General features: G+C 47.9%; 7 protein-coding genes across 7 annotated transcripts; 3 read left to right on the forward strand and 4 right to left on the reverse strand.

Moving 5' to 3' along the window:
* Window positions 1-345: 345 nt before the first annotated feature.
* K441DRAFT_672008 (uncharacterized protein) lies at window positions 346-1107 on the reverse strand (the record flags this gene model as incomplete). The annotated part of the gene is given in 3 exon segments (XM_067650499.1): window positions 346-414; window positions 431-635; window positions 688-1107. Coding segments are annotated over 3 exon segments (638 nt in total), but the record flags the coding sequence as incomplete, so codon positions are not given.
* Window positions 1108-1300: 193 nt separating this feature from the next.
* Window positions 1301-2245, forward strand: K441DRAFT_34561 (uncharacterized protein). Its single transcript, XM_067641293.1, has 4 exons — window positions 1301-1462; window positions 1517-1694; window positions 1764-1988; window positions 2055-2245. Exons 1-4 carry the CDS (start codon window positions 1424-1426, stop codon window positions 2096-2098), a joined length of 486 nt encoding a protein of 161 aa, XP_067496146.1. The 5' UTR covers window positions 1301-1423; the 3' UTR covers window positions 2099-2245.
* A 2329-nt stretch (window positions 2246-4574) lies between these two features.
* Window positions 4575-11779, reverse strand: K441DRAFT_649848 (uncharacterized protein). Its single transcript, XM_067646958.1, has 3 exons — window positions 11462-11779; window positions 6949-11402; window positions 4575-6893 (listed from the first exon to the last, which is right to left on the reverse strand). The coding sequence occupies exons 1-3, from the start codon at window positions 11754-11756 to the stop codon at window positions 4908-4910; spliced, it is 6735 nt and encodes a 2244-aa protein (XP_067496147.1). The 5' UTR covers window positions 11757-11779; the 3' UTR covers window positions 4575-4907.
* Window positions 11780-11963: 184 nt separating this feature from the next.
* K441DRAFT_672010 (transcription initiation factor IIE, beta subunit) lies at window positions 11964-13258 on the forward strand. The gene has a single exon (XM_067650500.1). The coding sequence runs from the start codon at window positions 12143-12145 to the stop codon at window positions 12944-12946; it is 804 nt and encodes a 267-aa protein (XP_067496148.1). The 5' UTR covers window positions 11964-12142; the 3' UTR covers window positions 12947-13258.
* Window positions 13259-13266: 8 nt separating this feature from the next.
* Window positions 13267-14407, reverse strand: K441DRAFT_672011 (ubiquinone biosynthesis O-methyltransferase). The gene has a single exon (XM_067650501.1). The coding sequence runs from the start codon at window positions 14380-14382 to the stop codon at window positions 13420-13422; it is 963 nt and encodes a 320-aa protein (XP_067496149.1). The 5' UTR covers window positions 14383-14407; the 3' UTR covers window positions 13267-13419.
* A 552-nt stretch (window positions 14408-14959) lies between these two features.
* On the reverse strand, window positions 14960-15581 carry K441DRAFT_624338 (uncharacterized protein). Its single transcript, XM_067646075.1, has 3 exons — window positions 15358-15581; window positions 15161-15304; window positions 14960-15109 (listed from the first exon to the last, which is right to left on the reverse strand). Exons 1-2 carry the CDS (start codon window positions 15547-15549, stop codon window positions 15185-15187), a joined length of 312 nt encoding a protein of 103 aa, XP_067496150.1. The 5' UTR covers window positions 15550-15581; the 3' UTR covers window positions 14960-15109; window positions 15161-15184.
* A 2196-nt stretch (window positions 15582-17777) lies between these two features.
* K441DRAFT_598420 (Utp14-domain-containing protein) lies at window positions 17778-20726 on the forward strand (the record flags this gene model as incomplete). The annotated part of the gene is made up of 1 exon (XM_067645112.1): window positions 17778-20726. The coding sequence occupies one exon, from the start codon at window positions 17778-17780 to the stop codon at window positions 20724-20726; it is 2949 nt and encodes a 982-aa protein (XP_067496151.1).
* Window positions 20727-21804: the final 1078 nt, after the last annotated feature.

Here is a 21804-nt window from a genome sequence, read left to right on the forward strand (position 1 = left end):
TTAAGAACGACAATGTGACAATTTATTACACGTGAAGCATGGGATATATTCCGAATAAGACAATTTCATTGCTTCGGGCCATGACAGTCACTGATTCCAGACCGCGCCGCCCAGACGCTTCTCCATTCTGATCCTATAGTTCAATGTTTATCAACTAGGAGGCCAAGGATATCCACGCCATATTTTGTGTACTAGGTCTTAGACAATAAGTGAAGGATATCCAGATGCTTGTAGAGCTAGGCCATATTAGTAATAGTTTAATTACAAAGGTGAGTAGACATACTATGTCCAAGGCTATATAGAATATGTCCCCTAGCTAGATGCAAGAACCTAATGCTTGTCTTAAAGACGTTAAGGATATCGATGCCAGCATTTTATTGGAAATCGAAGAGGGGAAGAAATCACTCCTGTTGATAGGAGGGGAAGAAATCGGAGGGAAAGCGCATCGTGGCAGTTTTTTCTTCGTAGTCAATGTTGACCTTTATTCCGGAGAAGGCACAAAAATCGGCTCCCAGCAGATTCACGTGCTCGAAATGCGAGCTGGCGTTTGGCGGGTTCGCCAGGATTTCCTTGCCATTAATCTGAATGCGAAACTCGAACGGAACCGGGTTAGTTCCAAACAGCTTATCGCATGCCTAGAAAGCGTTATTAGTGGCTACAAGTGAAGTGCTTAGGGACTCCACATACTTCTTGTGAGAGGAACGTGTGGGGACTTCCACTGTCATACAAGAAATGCATAACATGAGAGTGTGACTTGCGCGGGAACCTGACGACCAGCGGAAAAAGCACACGGTTATGTCTGCCAAACACAATACCGTCCACGGTGGCGAGAGGGCTTATTAGGTGTGGCGTTTCTGATAGGTAGGCCGACCCGAGTGCGGTTGAGATCTCGTTATGCAGGATCTTCTCATCGATATCGGATAACAGTATGTCGTAGAGGTCCGGCATATCGGTGGGAGCGACGTCAATGGGGCCCTGGTATAGGTCCGCACGAGAAAGGTAGTGGTTGTGATCTGAATCAGTGTGTGAAGGGCTACCAGTGGGATCGTCCTTGAGTGGTCGAGGTTGAGAGAAGTAGAAATCCCAAGGCCGGAGAAAGGAAAACATGNTCGTTAGCCACAGCCGCGGTTGCTGAATAACAATAGCAAAAGGGGAAAGAGAAGTAGGCAGTGGGAAGGTGCTGGTGGGAGCAAGAACGAGAGGCTATCACGAGCCTTGGCACTTTTCGCTTAGGATAGGCTAGTCCCGCTAAACCCAAACAGGGGCGCCCCAGGACAGAGTTTACTTGTGATGGCTTAGAGTGAGTAGTCTAGAAAATCTTCTTAGAGAAATATCTTCTTAAAGCGCTTCTAGGGTACGGATTCAGTCATATTCTTTCGCGAGACCTAGGAGGTAAGAGACTAGAAGCTTCAGAAGCGGACACATGCAAGTTTGGAGATACCTGACCGACAAAGAATATGACGTCCGTGATATTAATGATACTAGGGATATGAGTTTGAGCTGACTTAGTTGGTAGGACCTTTACTGCAAACCGGCCGTTCCGGCGATAGTACTGCCGGAGATTCATAGTATGGAAGACAACTCTTCTAGCAAAACGAGCTTTAGGAAGCCAAAACCAAAGCCATTGAATACTGAGGTAACGCTCGCCATTTATCTGTGCGGGTCCAATGAACGGACTTTGTTCGTTATGCCTTGTTAGTGATCTCTTCGTGGCAGAGTTCCCACCATCCGCCAAAAGACGTTGACCTCTGACCTCTCTACAGTGAATGAGGACGCATATAATCACCGATTCTATGAAGACAAAGATGGTCGGCAAATAATGATCTTTGAGAGAAAATTAAAAGCATCAGAATTTGCCGCTGCAGTTTTCGACCGTCCGTCGCCTGACACATTACCGGGGATTCCCCTATCAGAGAAAGTCCTCCTGGAGAAAATAAACACGGGCAAGGGTATGAAAAAGCTTGAAGTCGAATTTTGGAATAGCGACCGTCAGTAGATTTGATCCGCATACCCCAGTCGATTGTTTGCCTAAGCTAACATTTTTCAACGGTCAGACCGGGAGAAGTTCCAAACATTTTATGAGAGCATATGGAAATAAAAATCCTCATAATACTGGCAGCTCTATAGTCTTTATTCTTATTCAAATGGATGAATAACAGTCTAAGTCATACATCTTAGCGGATACCCTGACACTACAGAGTCGTTGCCTGAATGCTTCGCATTTTCCCTATCTTCTGGAACTGGAACAGCCAATCGGCATGCAATCACTCAGTGCGCTTGACGAATGAGCAGACAACTTCCCAGCACAGTAGTTGTGGGTCAAGGGGAGATGGCAGCCACCTCAATTGCAACCAACATATAGTGATCAGCATTGAGGTGGCAGTATCAGGATCATTTCTGCCCGGCCGGGCAATGAGAAATTCCGTATTCTTCCTCCGGCAAGGTTAAAGTAAAGATGTATTGGAGATATAGATGCTTTCGAAGAAGCCGTACTTCTATCAGAGTAGAGGTTGGCAAATGACCAATCCTCTTAATTTTAGAGTCGTATAGTGAAATACATCCAAGTTGCACTAGCTACTTGTAGCGTCAGTGTAAAATACCATTGCTGCCTCGTTGCTGCATCTGTTGACCGAGCATCGATCACTGATCGTTTTCTACAAGATTGAGGCTAGATCAGGAGTGTCTCGAATCAAGCATATATATGCATTCTTCTTTGTAAATCAATCTACACGAGTTCATTCCTGACCTGATATTTCCGGTCGACAGCATTTTAAGATTGTTACGCCCCCCCTGATGTGGCTCCCCAGCCTCGCAGCACACAGAATCCGCTTACTATGGATTTTTTTTCTCCCCAGATATACTCTAGTAAGTTGGCCGAGTTTCAAGGATTGTCGTTCTAGGGCTATTCGGTTTACCACGATGCCAAAACCTAATTATTAGTATAGGTGATAGCACGCCTCACGATGTAGTGCTGCAGTCTTGACCAGAAAGAGACCATTTTGCAGGATTTAGGGCTATTGTCAACCGAGTGGCGATTACGAATCGCCGTCATCAGCCTTTCGCTACCTACCTTATGTATAAATCAATCTACACACGAGTTCCTGACCTGATATTTCTGGTCGACAGCTGTTGAAAGAAGAGAGATCCTAGATTCGACTATGTTTTATCTTTTAACCCCCCGCGACCAATGATGCTGAGTCCTAGATCTCTGGGTGGCTGTATCATAAAACCTCCGCCAGCCCAAATTAGTGCGGACAAAAGGTGGTTGGAGATGTGTCCTGGGGATGAGATTAAGAAGGAGCCGGTTCTGGACCTAGGTTGCAACTTGGAGTAACAGTGTCGTCTCGAATCTTGTGAGATCTATTACTTGCGATACGCTCCTTATGGAGGGAATGTTTTGTGCATGGCAGAAATTGATAGTTTATCGTGGAAATTGGTACTCTTGCTGTAAGTTTGACTACGACAACCCTTGCTTGGTGCTAACAGTGGATAGGAGTATGCTGGGAAGAAGAGCGATACAAAGTAGAATGATGTTGGCGTTCCACTGCGACCTTTTGAATCTACAATAGAGTTTCGAGTTGTGAAGAGTAGAGAAGAATAAGCTTCTCCTGCTGCCGCGGTGTATCGGTTGACAGGTGCCATGAATCGATCTCCCACTGGAAGACCATGATATTGTGTTTCCCATCAACTAGTCGTGTGGTATCGACAGTAATACCCAACGGAATTTTTCATCACGACCTACTGGCGGGGAGGGAAGAAAGCGTCCTTGTGCTGCAGTATGGCAGAGAAATCCTGGCAATCCGTTTTGATGAAAAGTAGTGAGGTTACCTATATTCAATATTGATTAACGATTATTGAATATTGCATATTTACGTTCGGTGTTCAATATCGATACGAAAAGTGTCAATATTCAGTATATTGAATATTGAATATTTTATATAAGTATAGCACTACTTTACTATTTCACATAGTTATATAGATAAAGTAAAGGTATGTTATAGGTAGTAGTATAGATAATAGATAGGAAATGGGCAGAGGACGTATCCCTTACATTGTTAATGTGATATAAAATATGGCCCGTGCGCGCGATCAAGAACATCAAAGTGCGAGCCCATAATGCTGAGGGCTCTCTACGAGTAGATCTGTCGACGCGATTGGCAATTATAGAGCTAGCTGTAGAGTTAATTGACTGACCGCCGCGACGCTCTATAATTGCAGGCTCTTGGATGCGAAGCAGGTGTTAATTCAGTCTTACCGGGCGCGGGCGCGGGCGCAGAGGCAGCTCAAAACTTTGGTGATGCGGCAGAACGATTGACCGCCTGGGAATGCAGCTTATTGATTGGCACGCACGGGCCACAATTTATAGGACGTAAACAACAATGTAAGGGATAGGGGAGGGAAAAGCGGTAGGGGTTGTAGCGTCTAAATGCCTGTGCACGGATCCTACTTATCACGTGCTTCAATTTTGTATGGAGGCTTTGGCTTAATATTCAATATTCAATAAAATGTCAATATAAGTTGGCGGTTCAATATCAATATCAATACGACCTCATATTGATATTGAATATAGATAACCTCACTGATGAAAAGCATACATTTCGACGTAGCGAATATCTCCAATCTAAACGATTCCACAATCTACTATAAGAGCCCCAGCAGATCGTTCCGATATACAATACTATAGATTTATTCTCAGACTGGACAAAACAAAAACTCGTGACCAAGCCGCAAGCATGCTTTTTCCATAAGCCCGTCACCAGCCCACCCAAGCTGTAAAAACCCGAGAATACGCAGAAATTATTACAGACAAAATAGCAGATTACCGCCATGCTCCTGCTAAACCCTCATCAGGAGACTAACAAAGGAAATATATGCCTAGGCTGGGCAAAAATGAGCAATGTTTGAACTCAGTTTCCGCCGCCTCCTCCCCCACCCCTTGCTCTCTTCCCGCCTTGATGGTTTGCATCTCCTGCTTCCCCGCCATCCTCTCTCGCACGCTTCTGACCTCGTCCAGCACCGCCATCAGTGGCGCCATTGCCTCCAGGGATAAATTGCTTCGCGCCAGGATTCATGCCTCCGCCACGACCGCCAGGACTGCTCTGCCCTTGCTGGTTTGGTAAATTAATAGTTTGAATATTCTGAGCTCCGCCTTGACCGCCACGACCTTGACCTCTTCTAGCACCACTTCCTCTGGGAGGTTGGCTCTGGCCTTGACCCTGAATGCTAATACCTTGACCTTGCGGTTGGTTCTGTTGACTCTGCTGGCTCTGATTACCTTGGCCGCGTCCTCCGGGTCTAGGAATACCGCCACCGCGTGGTATTGCAGTTTGGCCTTGTTGACCTAGTATCCCACGTAATGCGCCTGGGCCGGTACCGAAAGCACCCGGTTGTTGCTGCGGTGGTCTTGCGTTGTTACTAGGGTGTTGTTGTGCTTGCTGAGCGGCAAACTGTTGTTGTGCTGGTGAGCCAGGTCGCATGGCATTTGGAGCCATCTGCTGGCCTTGGAAGCCAGGCCGTGGAATACCGCCTATGCTAATACTAGCGGCTGGGGTATTTACTGGAGGGCCTTGGAACTGCTGCATTTGGGGGATGCTAGTGTTGGCTTGGAAAGGGTTCTGCACTCTAGGTTGCCCGGGTTGTTGAGCTTGTTGAGCTTGTTGAGCTTGGTTCTGCTGTCCCATGGGCTGCGAGGGACGACCAAACATGCCCTGTTGATTTGGCTGGGAAGGCGGCTGCTGCCCTTGTTGGCTGAAAGTTCCTTGAGAAATTGACGGTCGCCCAAACACGCCGGGCTGAGGCTGAGTCTGCGTCTGAGGTCCCGTAGGGGGCTGTGTTTGTTGAGCGGGTTGAGGAAGAGTCGGCTGAGAAGGTTGGGTTGGCGGTGTGGGCTGAGATGCTTGAGCTGGAGCAGGTTTGGCGTTCTTCGCAATTTCCCACACTTCCCCCACCGGCCGTTGTGGCGTGTCCTTTGCAGCTTGTTCGACTACTTCAATCTTTGCCATGGCGCTCTTGAGCCTATTTTCTGCCATATTGAGCTTCAAACTCTGGCGTTTCCCTTCCATCTCTACAGCCGAAGCTTTCTGCTTTTCAGCCTGCTTCCGGGCTTCTTCCAATTTCTCCTCCAGAACCTTTTCTTGCTCTTCTTTCACCTTAGTAACTAGCGTTTCCTTTTCCTCGCTGAGCTTCTTTTGAACATTTCGTGTGACAATCGACTTGACAACAGAGTTGTGAGCGATCAAATCCTTAATTTCTGACTCCGAGGGTTTCCAGTCGCCGGAAGGCTTAGCTTCAGCCTTGACTGGCGATGCTGGTTCGGTGGCGTCCGAAGGTTTCTGAGAATCGTCGGCGGATGTAGTCGTGCTATCTTGCTTGATTTGAGCTATCGTAGCCTGAGCTTCTTGACGAATGCGATCAACTTTAGCTTCATGCTCGGATTTGAGTCGGTGTATTTCCGCCTCGTGCTCAGATTTAAGATGCTCCATAGCTTCCTCGTGTTCTTTACGTAGTTGTTGCCGGATAGCCTCCTTGCCCTCTGTGAGCTTGTTAGAGAGAACCTTCTTCATTTTATCTGCCCGGCCTTGAAATTGCTCTTCTGCTTGTTTGACACGTTCAGCGTGATGTGCCTCAAGCTCTGTACGGATCGAAGCCACCTGCTCGGTAACTTGATCAGCAACGGATTTGGTGCCATCATCCGTTGTGGCGCCAATTGATGTAGCAATAGCAGCGCTTGTTCGTAGATCATCTGCTTCGTGTTGTGCCGCAGCAAGCTCTTCCTTAAGCTTCTCGATGGTCTCTGTTTCAGTGTTTGTTGTCTGATTTGCAGAGGCTTGTGCGTCGGCTTGAACTTGAGCTAATTGAGCATTTGCCGATGCGATACGTTCATGTAATTCAGCCTATTATGATATCAGTAATTTACTACGACTTTAAAGGATAATTAGGGTTACCTACGATTTGCTTCTCGAGCTCGCGAATCTTGGACTGCAGAGAATCTACTTGAATGTGTAGAGCAATAGCTCGGTTGGCCTCTTCATTGGCCTTCGCTTCGGCGGCAGCAAGGCGAGCTTCCATATCTGCTTTCTCTTCTGCTGAAAATCCAGGAATATTGCTCTCATCAACCTGACCATCTTCGATACCATTTTGCATTTCCGTGCCAGCAGATTTGGCATTTGCGATTGCTTCATCTCGAGCGGCTTTGGTAGCTTCAAGTTCTTGCTGGACCGCTGTGAGTTGGTCCTGCAGTTCGTCTCGCTGTTTAGAAATAGCTTGGTTATCTGAGTCTTTTTCTCTAATTTGACCGGAGAGTTTCTTGGAACGCTCTTTGAACTGTGTAATAAGTGCCTCACGACGTTGATTGGATAACTCTTCTGCTTGACGCAATCGATCATCGAAAGCGTCGATTTTATCCTGAAGAGGTTGCTTTTCGGCGAGAAGTTGGTCGCGTTCTGTCTGCAAGCTGTCGATCTGGGTTTTGAAGGCTTCGAGTTCCGCAGGGTCTACGCGGTCATACTTCTGCAGAATGTCTTGTGTCCGCTTCTGCCACCTGTCTCGATCCTGTTGTAGCAGCTGGAACTCACCTTCTTTTGTTTCCAGCTCATTCTCAGCTTCCCGTACTCGTGCCTGAAGAGGCTGTATTTGATTCATCAAATCATCCACCTCCTTAACCTTCCCAGCCAATTGAGCCTGTGCTTGTCGAGCTTCGTTGCGGAGAGTAACACTGCTTTCTCGGAAGAGATTGAGCTCATTGATAGTCTGCATGAGCTTGCTGTGGCTCATAGCGCTCTGATCTTTATCGGCTTGACTCTGGCGTTCGGCATTCAACTTCTCCCTAGTCTGATCGAGTAAGTTGTGGGTATGGTCGAGTTGCTGCTTGAGTCGTTTCGCTTCCTGAATAGAAAGCTCATACTGTACGTCTACAATCTCCTTCTCTTGTCTTAGGTATCGGATCACCTCTTGTAGATTCTCAATTCCTGGAGATTGCGAACTAGCGGCCTCTTCATCCTCGCCCCCTGCGATTGAGACACGACTCTGTTTCAGCCCTGCAATCTGGGAGCTCACGTTCTCCAGCTGTTGATGCAGAATCTTGTTCTGAGCTTTCACGTCGTCATTTCGGCTTCGCAACTCAGTCAATTCCCGCTCGTACCGTTCCCGAGTCTCTGTCCAATGATCTTCGCTCTGAGCCAAGGTCGTACGAGAAGCCTCGGCCTGGGCTTTGATCTCGGCCACTTCGGTCTTGAGCTTGTTGTATTCATCGCGCATGTCCCTAAGGTTCTTCGTGGCTTCACCGTGCTTCATAAGCTCAACTTCGTAGCTCTGTTGCGCCTGTTGCGCAATTTCCGCTTGGGCCTTCAGATCTTCTTGGTGCAGTTTGGCTGTCTCCCGATATCTCTCGCTCTCGTCCCTGAGTCGTGAAATTTCAGATTCCAAGATTTGCTTTTGTTCGTTGAATTTCGAAGAGGCTTCTTCAGAAGTTCGTCGCACCTCGGAGAGTTCCTGATTCGTCGTTGCAAGCTCTGAAGATATCTCCTCGACTCGCTGCCCGAGATCACGTATCTTAGCATCCTTCTCCGCAAAGATTTGGTCCATCTCTTCACGGTATTGATCATTTGTCTCGTTAAGGCTCTGAAGTTCCTCCTCTGAAGCTTGGCTGATTGCCTTATACTGCTCTACATGAGCCTTGGCCGTTTCTACCTCTCCACGAGCTAGCTCTAGATCCCGCTTGAGGTCAGATATCTCGATAGCAAGCTCTTGTTCTCTGCTCAAGCCATCACCGTTGGTTGCTGATTCACCTGCTTCGTTCCCACTGTTTGCTCGCGGTGTTGGACGAGGTTGCAGCGCTTGCGCCCTCTCTTCGGCATTTTGAAGCTCGATCTTCATCTCGTCAACTCGTGCTTGAAGGTGATCGCGTTGGGTTTTGGCCTCGACAAGTTCCTCTCGTGTATTGCCCAAACTCTTTACCAGATCATCAATTCTCGTTCTGCTCTGTTCCTGCTCGTATTCTCGACGAAGCGCAGCCTTTTTGCTATCTTCAATCTCGTCGTCGAGCTTTCGTTTGACTGATTGAAGTTCGGATTCCAAAGATTCGGCTCTGCTCTGTAATCTTCGTCGATTTTCCGATTCCGTGAGTTCCCGTTCGTTCTGAAGGTTCTGCAAGTCGCTGATCATCTTGTTGAGCCTACCCCTCTCATCCATCAGCGAGCGGTTGTCTTCGCTAATGCGGGCTTCGATCTTCTTCCACAGCTCCCTTTCGGCTTTCAAATTAGCGTTCTCATTGCGCATGCTATCAGCCAGACTCTTCGCCTCGACAAGCTCCTCTGCAACTTGTTGTGTCCTAAGGTCTTGTTTTGCAGCAGTTTCAGCAAGGGATTGTGAACGTTTCTGCAATTCACCGTTCTCTGCCTTAAGCATAGCAAAGTTCGATTGAAGAAGTTCGTAACGTTCATGCGCAAGGGTAAGCCGGCCACTGCATCGTGCGTATTCACCCTGGAGTTCACTCTTATCCCGCGCGAGCTTATCAACTTGTTGCTTAAGTGAAGTATGATCGGTTGCGGTTTCCTGCCTATATGTGTCAAAATGGCTCTGCATTTCTTTAACCAGTTTGGCATAGTCGGCAAGTTCCTTGGAATGTGGTGATTGTTCGATACTCTGAACCATGCCGCCTGGAGGTGGTGTGGCAGTGGCTCTCTCATCAACAGATTGCGCGAACATGGACCCGATTTCCGAACCAGGAGGCAGCTGGCCACGATGAGCAAGCATTCTCCTAAACATGTCTCGTTCCTTGATGAAGCTCTTCGATCGAGTAGTGAGCGATTGAAGTTCGTCTTCGTACTGGAAGCACTTCTCGCGGAGTCGTTCCAATTCTTGACGACCCTTTTCTTGCTGGTCTGTCTTCTCCCTAGCTTCGATTCCCTCATACTTATCTGCAACTGCTCGAATCGTCCGCAATAATTCCATGTTCTGGTTCTGAAGTTCATTGACGTCCTTGAAAAGAACAAGTTGGCGGCTGATGACACGACCAGTGTCAGTCATGTCATCTAACGAATCGTCGCTGATTTCGCCACGAGCAACTTGATCCAAGTACGCTTGCTGTACTGCATTCAAAGACTCCAAACCTTGATCCCGCACTTGGCCTTCTACGAGAAGCAATTTGACTTGTGCACTCAGGTCGCGAAGTTGTTGGCGAAGAATATCACCTTCTCGAGCAAGCCCTTCAACCTGGCCTTGCCACTTCCTGGCCTCCTTGCGGGCTGCCTCCTTTTCCCCGGTAGCTTCTTCGAGTAGCGCAGACATCTCCATTACCTCGGTCGTCAAGCGTTCTTGTTCTGTTCGTAATTCATCGAGCTCAGGTTGCTTTGTTTCCAGTTCGTGAAGCATGTCGTCCACCGTAGCAGTAAGCTTCTCGTTCCTATGATTTGCAGTTTCAAGACCGGCTTTAAGCTGGGTGTTTTCGCTGTAGAGTTGGGTCATAGTTAAACCACCCCTCGTGCGCGAGGCTCCGGGAGAGAATACACCAGGAGATCCGACTCGACTGGGGGTGCCTAATGTACCATTGATGCCACGTCTCGGTGTACTAGGTGCCTGTAAAGTATTTTGTGCTGTGGAGAGAGTTGCTTCAAGTCTTTCAACCTGGAGCTCAAGTTCCGCCACCCTGTTCTCGGCCGCCTCTTTTTGTGAACGTTCAGTCTCCACCTCAGCCTGCATCTGACCAATTTCCTCAGCTGCGTTATCATTGATTTGGTCCAATTGAGCTTGAACATCCTGCAAACGGTTTCGGGCAGTATCGGCGCTTTGCTTCTGGAGGTCGGCCAACCGCTGTGCGCTATCTAGCTCGATTCGGAAAGATTCCTCAACCTTTGCTGCCGCTTCCTGCAGTTGTTGTATTTTCAAGAATCCCTCCTCCGCTTTCTGGTTGACTTCCTCGAGTTGGTTTCCTAAAATAGTTTTGGTGCGCCGTAGAGACTCAATTGTCTGGTTCGCATCCTCGTTCAAACGCTGCAACTCAGCAATCCTAGCGCCCTTCTCTTTCCGATATTTCGAGAATTCAGCATTGCGTGTATTTAGTTCATTCTCATGCCATTCATTATTCTTCTTGAGCAGTTCAATTTCTTGTTGGAGAGCCTGTTCGCGGAATTTGGTACTCATAGAGGCATTCTCAATAGTCTGGTTCTTCTCTTCAAGCTCGGAAACTTCTCGTCGAAGGCTGAGAATTTTCTGATGTCGTGTAGAGAGCTCCTCGGCCAGTCTGTCATGAGCGGTAGATTTCGATTCGACAAGCACAAGCGCATCCCGGTTAGAGGCCTCAAGTGTAGCGATACGGGACTGCAGTACTTGAACTTCAGATGTCGAGCTAGATGATGAAGACTTGAGAGTCTGAAGCTCTGTCTCGAGCACTGCGCGCGCGTTTTCTGCAAAGATGAACTCGATCAGAAAACGCGTTTTAATTGGTTTAGAGGACAAGACATACCCTCATCATTGAGCTTTGTCCTCAACTCCTCCACTTCCTTGAGGCCTTTGTCGATAGATACTTTGAGAGCCCGCGCGCGGGAATCTCCGCCCCTCACAGCGTTCTCAAGCTCTACATCTGACCTGAGCTTCTCTGCCTTGATTTCGTCATGTTCCCGAGCCTTAGCTTCTATTTGTTGAAGCAGCGATGCGACAAGCTCGACTGTGGGATTGTCGAGTAACGACTGCAAAGTTGGCTGCGGCACTGCAAAGGACGCGGCTACATATTCCACGTTCACTACAGTTGTCGCCATCATAAGAGAGAAAAGAGTAAAGTTCGAACTACAGCATGTTCGGCGAGGAGGAGACGGGTGTCTGAACAAGATAGCGGGGAGAAATGCTGTTGGAAGTAACAATGGAGCTTGTGTTTCCAAGGCGCGGGTCTTTCTTTGACGTGAATTGAGGCTCAAGCTTTTGAGTCCGTGCGCTGTGGTGATTCAGAGGTCCGTCGCGACCGTTTATTACGATAGTTCACTTCAAACTCACGTTTGCTGATCTTCACTCTTCATGCTCCTCATACCTCTGCTTCGGCTCCTATCTGTACTATATCTACCTAGATGACAGCTGGCCCTTCTTGCTGAGTCCTTCTTCAACTCCGTCCCTTACGACTACCTGCAGAACCTCCATTTCTCCCGCCACCAGCATGTCCTTCCTCAAGTCCTCCTCCGCCGCCTCTAGACTATCTGCGCCTTCACCTACTCCATCAAACTCCTCTAGCAGTGGTGCCAAGCGGAAACGGCCAGTAATTGAAGATGCCACCCCAGGCACCGTCTGGTCGCAGCCAACAGAGACCGGCACCGGCTCACATCTTATGACGCAAGTTACCTACGCAATAGACAGATTACGCAAAGCAAATGGTCCTCTTTCCTTTGAGGATCTCGCAAGCTACCTATCAATCCCCAAAAGCGAAACGGAACTGCGAAGACAATTACTCACGATTCTAAGGAGCCCCGAGCAGCCGCGCATCCAGTGGGATGGAAAAGACCAGTTTCGATACAAGCCCAAGAACAATGTTCGCTCAGCTGAGCAACTAAAAGGCTTTCTGCAAAATCAAAAGGCGGCTTTGGGCCTGTCGGTCAAGGATCTTAAGGATGGCTGGACAGACGCTGCTGAGGCAATCGAGGAGTTGGAGCGGAAGAAGGAGCTGCTGGTTACTCATAACAAGAAAGATGGCAGCGCGCGCACTGTCTGGATTAACGACCCCACGCTTATGCACACGGTGGATCCAGACTTCCTCAACGAATGGCATAAGATTCCCTTACCTCCGAATCCGGATGACTTACGGAATAAACTGGTGGCGGCAGGGCTGAAGCCGTCGAGTGCACCGAAGGAGGTTGTGGCATCGAAGCCGAAGGAAAAGAAGAAGAAGGCGCCCAGGAGAGGAGGAAGACAAACAAATACGCATATGGCATCTATCCTGAAGGATTATTCTCACAAGAGGAAGTAGAGCTAACTTGGCATCACATAGAACCGGAGTTAGGGGTTGGGTTTCATCGGCGGATATACCATAAGAGCACTCGATTCTGGGTGCTAAAATAATAAACTACATCAGACCCCACGTTCAAGATGTCACTCCTGGAGTTTTCAAGTATCCTTTTAGCCCTTCCGGTCTGCTGAAGACTGCAGATAGGTTCTCGCTGGTCGGGGCATTATATGTTGTGTTTCTCAAGAAAAGCCTAGTCTCGCAATTCACTCGATGAGCAAGAATAGATTGTTATTGAATTAAACAGATCAATGTTACTCAGCACTCTAAATCCTTAACCAAGTGTCAGATAGTGATTACTGTGCTATTCTTTGCACGTTCTGAGTATCTGTTATCTTCCCTAGCTCACGACGGTCCTAATTTACAAATCTCCCTTGACACTCGCACCTTGCCAGATGCTTCCCTAGTATATACAAGTTACCACTAATCCATGCTCTTCACCTCTCCCTTCTAACAGCAAAGAAATAATTCCCCCAACCTTCTCCGCCTGGAACTTCCTTCCACCCTAGCCCCAGCACATAAATCACTCCCATAGTCTTCATGCCATCCCACCCTTCCTGTCTCCCAAACCACTCCTTCAGCTCCCCCTCGTTTACATACTTCGCCCAATCATGCGTTCCCTTCGGCACAATCCCCATCACATCCTCTGCCACCACCTTCGTCACCGCCCAGCTCGTCCAAGTCCGCGCAATTGTCGACAGCACGAGCCACCCGCCCGGCTTCACATGCGGCATGATAGACGTCAAGAAGGGAGCCGGGTGCGTGACATGCTCGAGCACCTCAAATAAACTTACAATGTCAAACTGCTCGCTCTCCGTCTTCGGCAGCGGCAGCTGCTCCACACTTTTATTGAGATATGTCAGCCGCCCCGGGCTCATGAGCAGCGGGTCGCGCTTCGCATGCGCCTGTGCGACTGCGAGTACTTCGGTGGAAGGGTCAATGGCGGTGACGGAGCGCGTGGTGGGGAGGCGGGCGGCCGATTCGGCAAAGATCCCACCGCCGCAGCCGATATCGAGGTAGCGGAGTTGGGGAAGGCGACTGGAGGGAGAGACGGGTAGGGAGGATAGACAGCGGTTTATAAAGGTGTGGCGGAGCGGGTTCATGAGGTGGAGGAGCCGCGAAGGACCGTGGGGGTCCCACCAGCTGCTGGCGAGCGCATTGAAGTGTGCGACTTCTGTGGGGTCCACAGATGAGTTTAGAGGTGTGGGCGAGGTGTTGGAGGATTGTGAGGCTGATGATGCGGTGGAAGAGAGACGAAAGGTCACGGCGAGCGGGTTTGTAGGTATTCTGGGTGCTCGTGGGCTATTGAGAGGGTTGACGGGTGATTGAGCTCGGATTGGGCATGCGAGAGAGAGCCTGGACAGGTTGGTGAGGTTTTTTAAGGGCCGCGACGTAGCCATTACGAGTTCGCGGGCATATAATGCGAGGAGCAGAGGCGTGGGCTCAAATCGTGCGTCAGGTATGCAAGCCTCAACATAAGCACGGACCACGTCTGTAATAAATGCCATCTACTTCTGACATTTATATTCCATATCAATCAATATTCTCAACGCCTGCTTCCAAAAGAGTAATCAAATAATTAGATACAGTATACTCACCTTCAGTTTACAGACCTTCAAATTTTGAATAGCATCTATGCGCCAAGATAACTATAGATGCGACTGAAAAACGAGAAAAAGTCTGGCCTGAAGCCGAAACTGAGAAGTTCTTTTTAACATGTTAGCAAAGCGTTTCACTCTACAACCTCTGATAACTTTCATTGCGAAGATGACAAGTGAAAGAGATAACTGTCGTATACAGACATCTAGGCCGGGTGGCTGAATTTGAGATGAGCTTTCAAGCTTTCATTATAAGATACTCAAACCACAGGATTCGAGAAATTTAGCCTTGGGGACCACTTCATGATGAATTCAGGTAAAAATAGAAACTGGCATGCACCGTAGCAAGAACAAATCAGAAATAAGATACATAAATGAAAGAGGCTCTTGTATAATTTTAGACTTAATACGAGCGCGGCTACGAAGCTATCTTAATACGGCTTTCGATATTTACACATGACTGAAGCGCAAGTACTCCAGCATCCAATGCTTCCTCTTAAACGCCCTGCAATGCCAAACAGTTATACACCTGTTCTAATTAGCCCATAGCTCCAGCATCACATAAGATTGCGCGACTTACCAATATTACTCAGCCCATGACAACTTAGTCCTGCCCATTCTCCATCTTCCACCGCTCCAAGTATGCGTTTCCATCCATAGGACCATTCGTGCCCTTAAAGTCTCCTCTCATAGGATCAACCCGCGTCGTAACGAACGGTGTAAGCTGAGCAGCCTCATCAGCAATCGCCCTTCAAGGTACCATACTTCTCTACTCACATTACAGGACTTCAGATCCCGAGGCACAACATAAGTCCTAACCTTATTCCAATCGATAACATAAGACCCGTGCTTAGTGTGATCTCCCATCGAACCCGTCCTCGTACCCTTATAATAGTCTTTCCCCGCTTGTTTCGTCGTCAATTGGAGGCGTCGGAGCGCTCTCAGCCTCGGGCTTGTGGGTTTGAACATGGCGGAGGGATGGGATGTCGCGCAAGCCGTTCCGCGGAAACGACTTCAGTCGTTAGAGAAGATCAGAGCCCTGTCGGCAGTATCCCGGGAAATACAGTCGCTTCGGAAAAAGACGATCAAATGTCAGAAACCATGATCAACTACAGAAATTTACCCGAATCCTCACCTGTTTGAACACAGATCCTCCATGCTAATATATCGCCGTCGCCTATTTTTTAAGGTCAACAATAATCATACACCCCCTAAATGATACGCGTACACCCCCCAATTAATATGCATACACCCCCTACCCAAACAGCTTAGATCCTTCCACTTCAAGTTAGAATATCACGTGTGTTTAACTTGTTTACACCCAAATCACAAAAATTAAAGTGTTAAATACAACACCTATAATACATTTAAGATCTAAGTTGACTGGTGGGGGTAGACTACGGAGTACTTTGCGAGGCGCTATAAGAACCAGATGGGTGCTGCTGCTTCTACTTAACGTCTATAGATTGCCCCTACGGCACGCCCGCGACTGCGTCCGGCCCGCGCCCGGGTAGTGCAGCCAGTGTTTCGCCCGAATGCCGAGAGCTCCCGCTGAGTAGGGTTATTAATACGATTTGTAGAGCCACTTGGGCGACCGCGACGACGCTTTATAATTGTAGGCTTTTGGAGGGCAAATACAAAGTATTGATTTAAGTGTGGGCGCGTAGTGTTATTTTCGCGATTTGAGTGTAAACCAGTCAAACACACGTGATATTTTAACTTGAAGTGGAAGGATTTAAACTTGTTTGGGTAGGGGGTGTATGCATATTAATTGGGGGGTGTACGCGTATCATTTAGGGGGTGTATGATTATTGTTGACCTTTTTTAAAGCTATTTAAAGCCTATATTATTTTCTATTTTAGTTAGCGCTATAACACATAAGAGGAGAGCTAAATGTTTTTACTCTGTTAATAACTTTAATTTATAACCCATAATAACTATTCCAATTTAATTCGCCTGACAGCGCTTTGTGCTACTATTATGTTATAATTATTAGGGCTCTATAAAAATCGGCCTCTGTACCTCTACGCGGTAGAGCCCGGGAACCTGGCAGTTACTATTAGTGTTCTATTAGGAGTAAACCGAACACCTCCGGAAGTCTGTGATAAGCCTCCTAACCACCCGCCTTATATACCACCTTACCTAATAGCCCAGATTTACCAAGCATGCGCGGTTTTTTATTGTTTCCCCCTATATTCTTTAGCTAGGGAAAACTAGGGGACCTAGGTTAGGGCCCTAGGAAATAATACCTAGTTTATCCCACTGTTCCTTTAGGGTAGAAGGTTATATAGGACTGAATTTATGCTGCAAGCAGGAGGACCCTAGGCGTATATATACATATAGGGCAGGCACACAATATTAACTACGGTAATCTTAATTTAAGTAAAAGCACGGTATTAAAAGGTAGACAGGGTAAGATAGGCATTTAGGAGACCAAGTCTTAGTTCGGGAGACTATCTTAAAGCAGTTAACCTAATGGTATTTTTCCTCCCGTTAATGTAGTACAGGTGCTACCTGGAGGGGTGCGTGTTATATTACCACTCACGTCTCCCTTGGAGGTTTTTGTACCTTAATTAGCAGTATTAGTCTGCATGGACCTTAATTGGGACCGCATCAGACGTTAAATAAGGATCAATAATATTATAATTATTATATAGAAACTAGAATATCTCTTTAAAACAGGCGTCTAGGCTATAAGAGGTATTTAAGGAGGCCCTAAGGTATATATTAAAATTAGTATTAATAACACTACTTAATGTTATATATCTAGAGCCTTATTTATAAGCAGTAGTGGCCTACTACTCACCTTAATTAGTGGATTAATCTGGCCATATTTCTTTAAATTTACCCTTTAGCGTTAAAAAGTAGGTTAAGGAATACTGGTCTTGACTTCTATATAGAAATTATTATTGCTGAGGTTAATTAGAACTTGTATAATTGACTTCTGTTCAATTGGCTAGGCGGGTTCGCCTATGGCTTTAAATATATGGTAATAATAAGGTAATGGGTGGTGTCATGCGCGAGTACAGAAAAGTGTTCAAACAGATGAGGATTCGGTAAATTTCTGTAGTTGATCATGGTTTCTGACATTTGATCGTCTTTTTCCGAAGCGACCGTAGGTTCATGCCAAGATTTCGCCAACAAGAAAAACATCGAGAAAGTTAGCTACAGGCACTATTCACCATTCCGCCGCTAAGATGCCCGCTCGACTTTCCAGAAGCTCGGCCTCAATCGCGAAGCCGCGTACGGCGCGCAAGAAGAACCAGAAACGGAGTCTCGATGCCCTTTCCATTGCCGCGAAGCAGACGCCTGATCAGATAAAGATCCGACAACATCGCCTCGGTGAAGCACAGAACGACGGCTCGCAACGCAAAAGGAGACATCTTGAGAATTACGATGAAGAGGAAGGCGATGATCCAGAGGAGGCCCGCCGGTTGCAACACAAGAAAGTCAGGAAAGACCGGTTTGAAGAGCTGGACATTGATGAGGGCAGCGACAGCGAGGGCCATACTTGGCAGATGGGACATGTAAATGAGGATGATGACAGCGATGTGGATAGTGACGAAGCGTTTGGTGAGAGTGACGGGGAGCGATTCGAAGGATTTGCATTTCGCGGAAGTTCAAGCGCCAAAGCAGGCAAAAAACTCAGTTGTAGAACAAGACAGTCACAAGGTGGCCCTTCGGAGATTGACCTAGACGAAGAAGAAGACTCCTCTGGGGATGATGGCGATGATAGTTTGGGCGAAGATGCTGTCGATCTAGCCACTATGCTAGATGACTACGACGAGGATGCAGACAACAAGACGTCACGCAAGACAGGAAAGTGGAAAGCAAAGCATTATGATAGCGACGAGGGGCCAAGTGAGGGAGATAGCCTAGACGGGGATGGAGCTTCAGATCTCTCTATATCTGATGAGGAAGACGACCCGTCGAAGCTCTCACAGTTGCAAAATTTGATTTCTTCATTACAACCGGACGAGGAGTCAGCCACCAAAGGACCTCGAGGCATGGAACTACACGAATCTAGTGCTCCTTCAGAATTTGGTCTCACGGCCTCGCAGAAGCTCAAAATAGAGGATCTCCTCCCCACGGTTACAGATCCTGGTTTGAAGAAATCGCTGAAACTACTAAGAGACGATATCAAACCGTCCAAGAGAAACAATATTCCTGGAAAACTAGAGGCTCCTCTTCCAAAACGCCAACAAGATCGCCTAGATCGTGCTACTGCCAGTCAGAAAGCCAAAGAAACGCTTGACCGCTGGGTTGATACTGTCAAACAAAATCGGCGTGCTGAACATTTATCCTTCCCACTCCAAGATCCTAACGCAGGAGAGGCAATGGGAGCAAGCCGGCTCATCCCCACATCCCAAACTGGACCACTTAACGATCTAGAAAGTACGATACAATCTATATTGCAAGAAAGCGGGTTATCCACCAAAGATGGGAAATCTGGGGAGGAGAAAATACGTGCATTTGAGGAGCTGCAAACAAACAAACAGCCTCTTGAAGAGGTTCAGGCAAGGCGAGCGGAACTCCGGAAAACTCGAGAGCTACTCTTCCGGGAAGAGGTTCGAGCCAAAAGGATCAAGAAAATAAAAAGTAAGGCATATCGGCGTGTACATCGAAAAGAGCGGGAAAGATTAGCGCAACGAGAGAAAGATGCACTTACTGCTGATGGAATCAATATCTCAGAGGATGAACGAGAGTACAATGACCGCCGAAGAGCCGAAGAAAGAATGGGCGCGAAGCACCGAGAGAGTAAATGGGCCAAAGGTGTCAAGCAGAGTGGCAAAGCAGCTTGGGACGAAGATGCGCGTGCCGGTGTGACTGAAATGGCTAGACGTAATGAAGAGCTCCGGAAAAGGATTGAAGGCAAAGACGTTCAGGACGAAGATGAGGACAATTCTGATATCAGCAGTGGAGAAAGCGACGACGATGAAGCCGGCGGCGTAGAAGATAGCAACAGTCGCAAAATGCAACGCCAACTTGCCCGCCTTAACGGTAGTGAATCAATGAACAATGAGACCTCCAAGTTGGGATCCATGAAGTTCATGCAGAGAGCCGAAGCAGCGCGGAAGGCGAGGAATGATGAAGACGTAGAACGGATGCGACAAGAGCTGATTGGCGATGGAAGCCAAGACGAAGATGAACGCGAGAATGCTACTGTCGTTGGTCGTCGAAAATTTGGGCCCACGCCAATAGGATCATCTGTGAAACCGGCGCTGTCAATACGAAACGAGTTCGAGGAGTTCGAAGAGAAAGCTGAATCAGATGATGACCACGGCGATGCTAATGCCGATGAAATCCACACGAGCATGCCGAAAGGCTTTACGCTTTCGGCGTCTCCGAAAGCAGCACAATCAGCTATCACCAAGAGCAAAAAATCTCAACCCGTCACTTCAGCCACCGACGATGTCCTCCCCATAAGCAACCCGTATTTGGTGAAGAAGGCAACAAACAAAAAAGTGTCCTCTAGCTCATCGAAAGCGCAAATCTCCTTAGACGTCAGTCAGAATCAGGCAAATGCACGGGAAGGGCTCAAGAAATATTCAAATGACAAGCCTCCTGCGGCTGAGATTAGTGCACCTGATACAGATGGTTGGCAGACTGTCACATATCGCAACAATTGCATTGACGAAGACCAAGACGGTGAAGACGATGATGATGCAGCTGGCTTACCCTTCGTCCTGCGCAACCAGGAGCTCACTGCAAAAGGCTTCGCCGGTGAAGACGTAGAGGCCGAATTCGAACGGGAAAAGAAAGCCACCATCGCCGATGAGGAAGAAAAGGTGATTGACAACACACTCCCCGGCTGGGGCAGCTGGGTAGGAGACGGTGTCAGCAAGCGGGAGAAACGACGAGATCAGGGTAAGTTTTTGACGAAGGCAGAAGGCATCAGGGCTGAGCAGCGCAAGGACGCAAAGCTTGACCGAGTGATCATCAACGAAAAGCGCGTGAAGAAGAACGCCAAATTCTTGGCATCTTCTCTACCCTTCCCGTTCGAATCCCGCCAACAGTATGAACGATCACTAAGGTTGCCCAAGGGTCCCGAGTGGACTACGAAACAAAGCTTCCAAGATGGGACGAAACCAAGGGTTCTTCTCAAACAAGGAATCATCAAGCCAATGGAAAAGCCACTTGTATGAGAATACATGTGTGTATAATCAGAGTTCTTTCGGAGGGCGTGGTACATATAGGTATATAGGTACAAGCAGGGCGCTGGGTCTGCTGTTGGCCGCCTTTTAGTGCCACATATCTCCACGTCTCATGATAAGCTGGGCTTTGCGTGATGACTTGAGAATGATCTTCAGCTGGATCTGTGCAACCTCTGTCGCGGCGATTTCCGTCAGCTGCAGCCCTAAAGCGTTGGAAGGGCGGGTCAAATGACCGGGGTGGGATGTGGTCGTCCGCAGGCCACAGTCAGGAACCGGCCTGCTTTCGAGCCGATCGACTGCATGATCGTGGCTGAACATTTTCTACCAAAATTCCCCATGTTGAATGCAGACGATGATCTTATTCGCTATCAATTCTCCATTGCTCTCCACCATGTCCTTTCTGTTGCCTTGGGTGTTGCACAGCTTCTCGGAGCACCATCTGCGTCCGCCTTGAATACGATTTGACAAGACAAAGCCATCTACCCTCCATAGCTCGGCACCGTTTCTACAGCAGCCTATGATCTGAGAATCTCTGGAATCTGCAGCAAGATTCTCTGCCATTTTGGGGACGTCTTTCTGAGACATGGAACTGACCAGGTTTGCTCTAATATAAAGTGGCAGCTCCCCAGAGATATGGTTTTGTGCATCTGCATTCCTCACGCTCACATTCCAATATCATACCTACCAGTCATCTGTCCTCCCAGTAACCAAGCCTGTACCCTCAGCCTCGTAGCCGTTTGTGCGAACAACTAGGTAACTGAAAAGTTTCTCTTCGTTCCTTGCGTGGCCTGGAAGCTTGCCCCTTTTGATAGTTTGTTCCTTCATGCGTCTCTTCTCAAAGAGCTATATTTCGTTCAACGCCGCGTTCAAGTCGTGTTTATATGAAGCGCTATCAATGTATACATAAAGTTCACATTGGCTTGATGTTCTCTTTACAACGCGCCATCATTGCCGTCAAACTCTATATCATCCCAACGGAACTTCAAGTTTTAGACTGTTACTGTTTCGGACTGCTACCTCTTCGATCATCCAACGAGTTTCATTTCTCTTGGGGCTCCGGTATTAGCCG

The sequence above is a fragment of the Cenococcum geophilum genome (assembly GCF_001692895.1).
Source record: "Cenococcum geophilum 1.58 unplaced genomic scaffold K441scaffold_117, whole genome shotgun sequence".
In the NCBI taxonomy this organism is placed as follows: domain Eukaryota; kingdom Fungi; phylum Ascomycota; class Dothideomycetes; order Gloniales; family Gloniaceae; genus Cenococcum; species Cenococcum geophilum.

Coding starts and splice junctions, on each gene's coding strand:
- K441DRAFT_34561 (XM_067641293.1), top strand. CDS start 1,424: ATGCAAGTTTGGAGATACCTGACCGACAAAGAATATGAC. Junction 1,463..1,516: donor TGACCGACAAAGAATATGAC/GTCCGTGATATT, acceptor CTTAGTTGGTAG/GACCTTTACTGCAAACCGGC. Junction 1,989..2,054: donor CGAATTTTGGAATAGCGACC/GTCAGTAGATTT, acceptor TTCAACGGTCAG/ACCGGGAGAAGTTCCAAACA.
- K441DRAFT_649848 (XM_067646958.1), bottom strand. CDS start 11,756: ATGATGGCGACAACTGTAGTGAACGTGGAATATGTAGCCGCGTCCTTT. Junction 11,403..11,461: donor GACAAAGCTCAATGATGAGG/GTATGTCTTGTC, acceptor TCATCTTTGCAG/AAAACGCGCGCGCAGTGCTC. Junction 6,894..6,948: donor GCGAGCTCGAGAAGCAAATC/GTAGGTAACCCT, acceptor ATATCATAATAG/GCTGAATTACATGAACGTAT.
- K441DRAFT_672010 (XM_067650500.1), top strand. CDS start 12,143: ATGTCCTTCCTCAAGTCCTCCTCCGCCGCCTCTAGACTATCTGCGCCT.
- K441DRAFT_672011 (XM_067650501.1), bottom strand. CDS start 14,382: ATGGCTACGTCGCGGCCCTTAAAAAACCTCACCAACCTGTCCAGGCTC.
- K441DRAFT_624338 (XM_067646075.1), bottom strand. CDS start 15,549: ATGTTCAAACCCACAAGCCCGAGGCTGAGAGCGCTCCGACGCCTCCAA. Junction 15,305..15,357: donor GGGATCTGAAGTCCTGTAAT/GTGAGTAGAGAA, acceptor GAGGCTGCTCAG/CTTACACCGTTCGTTACGAC.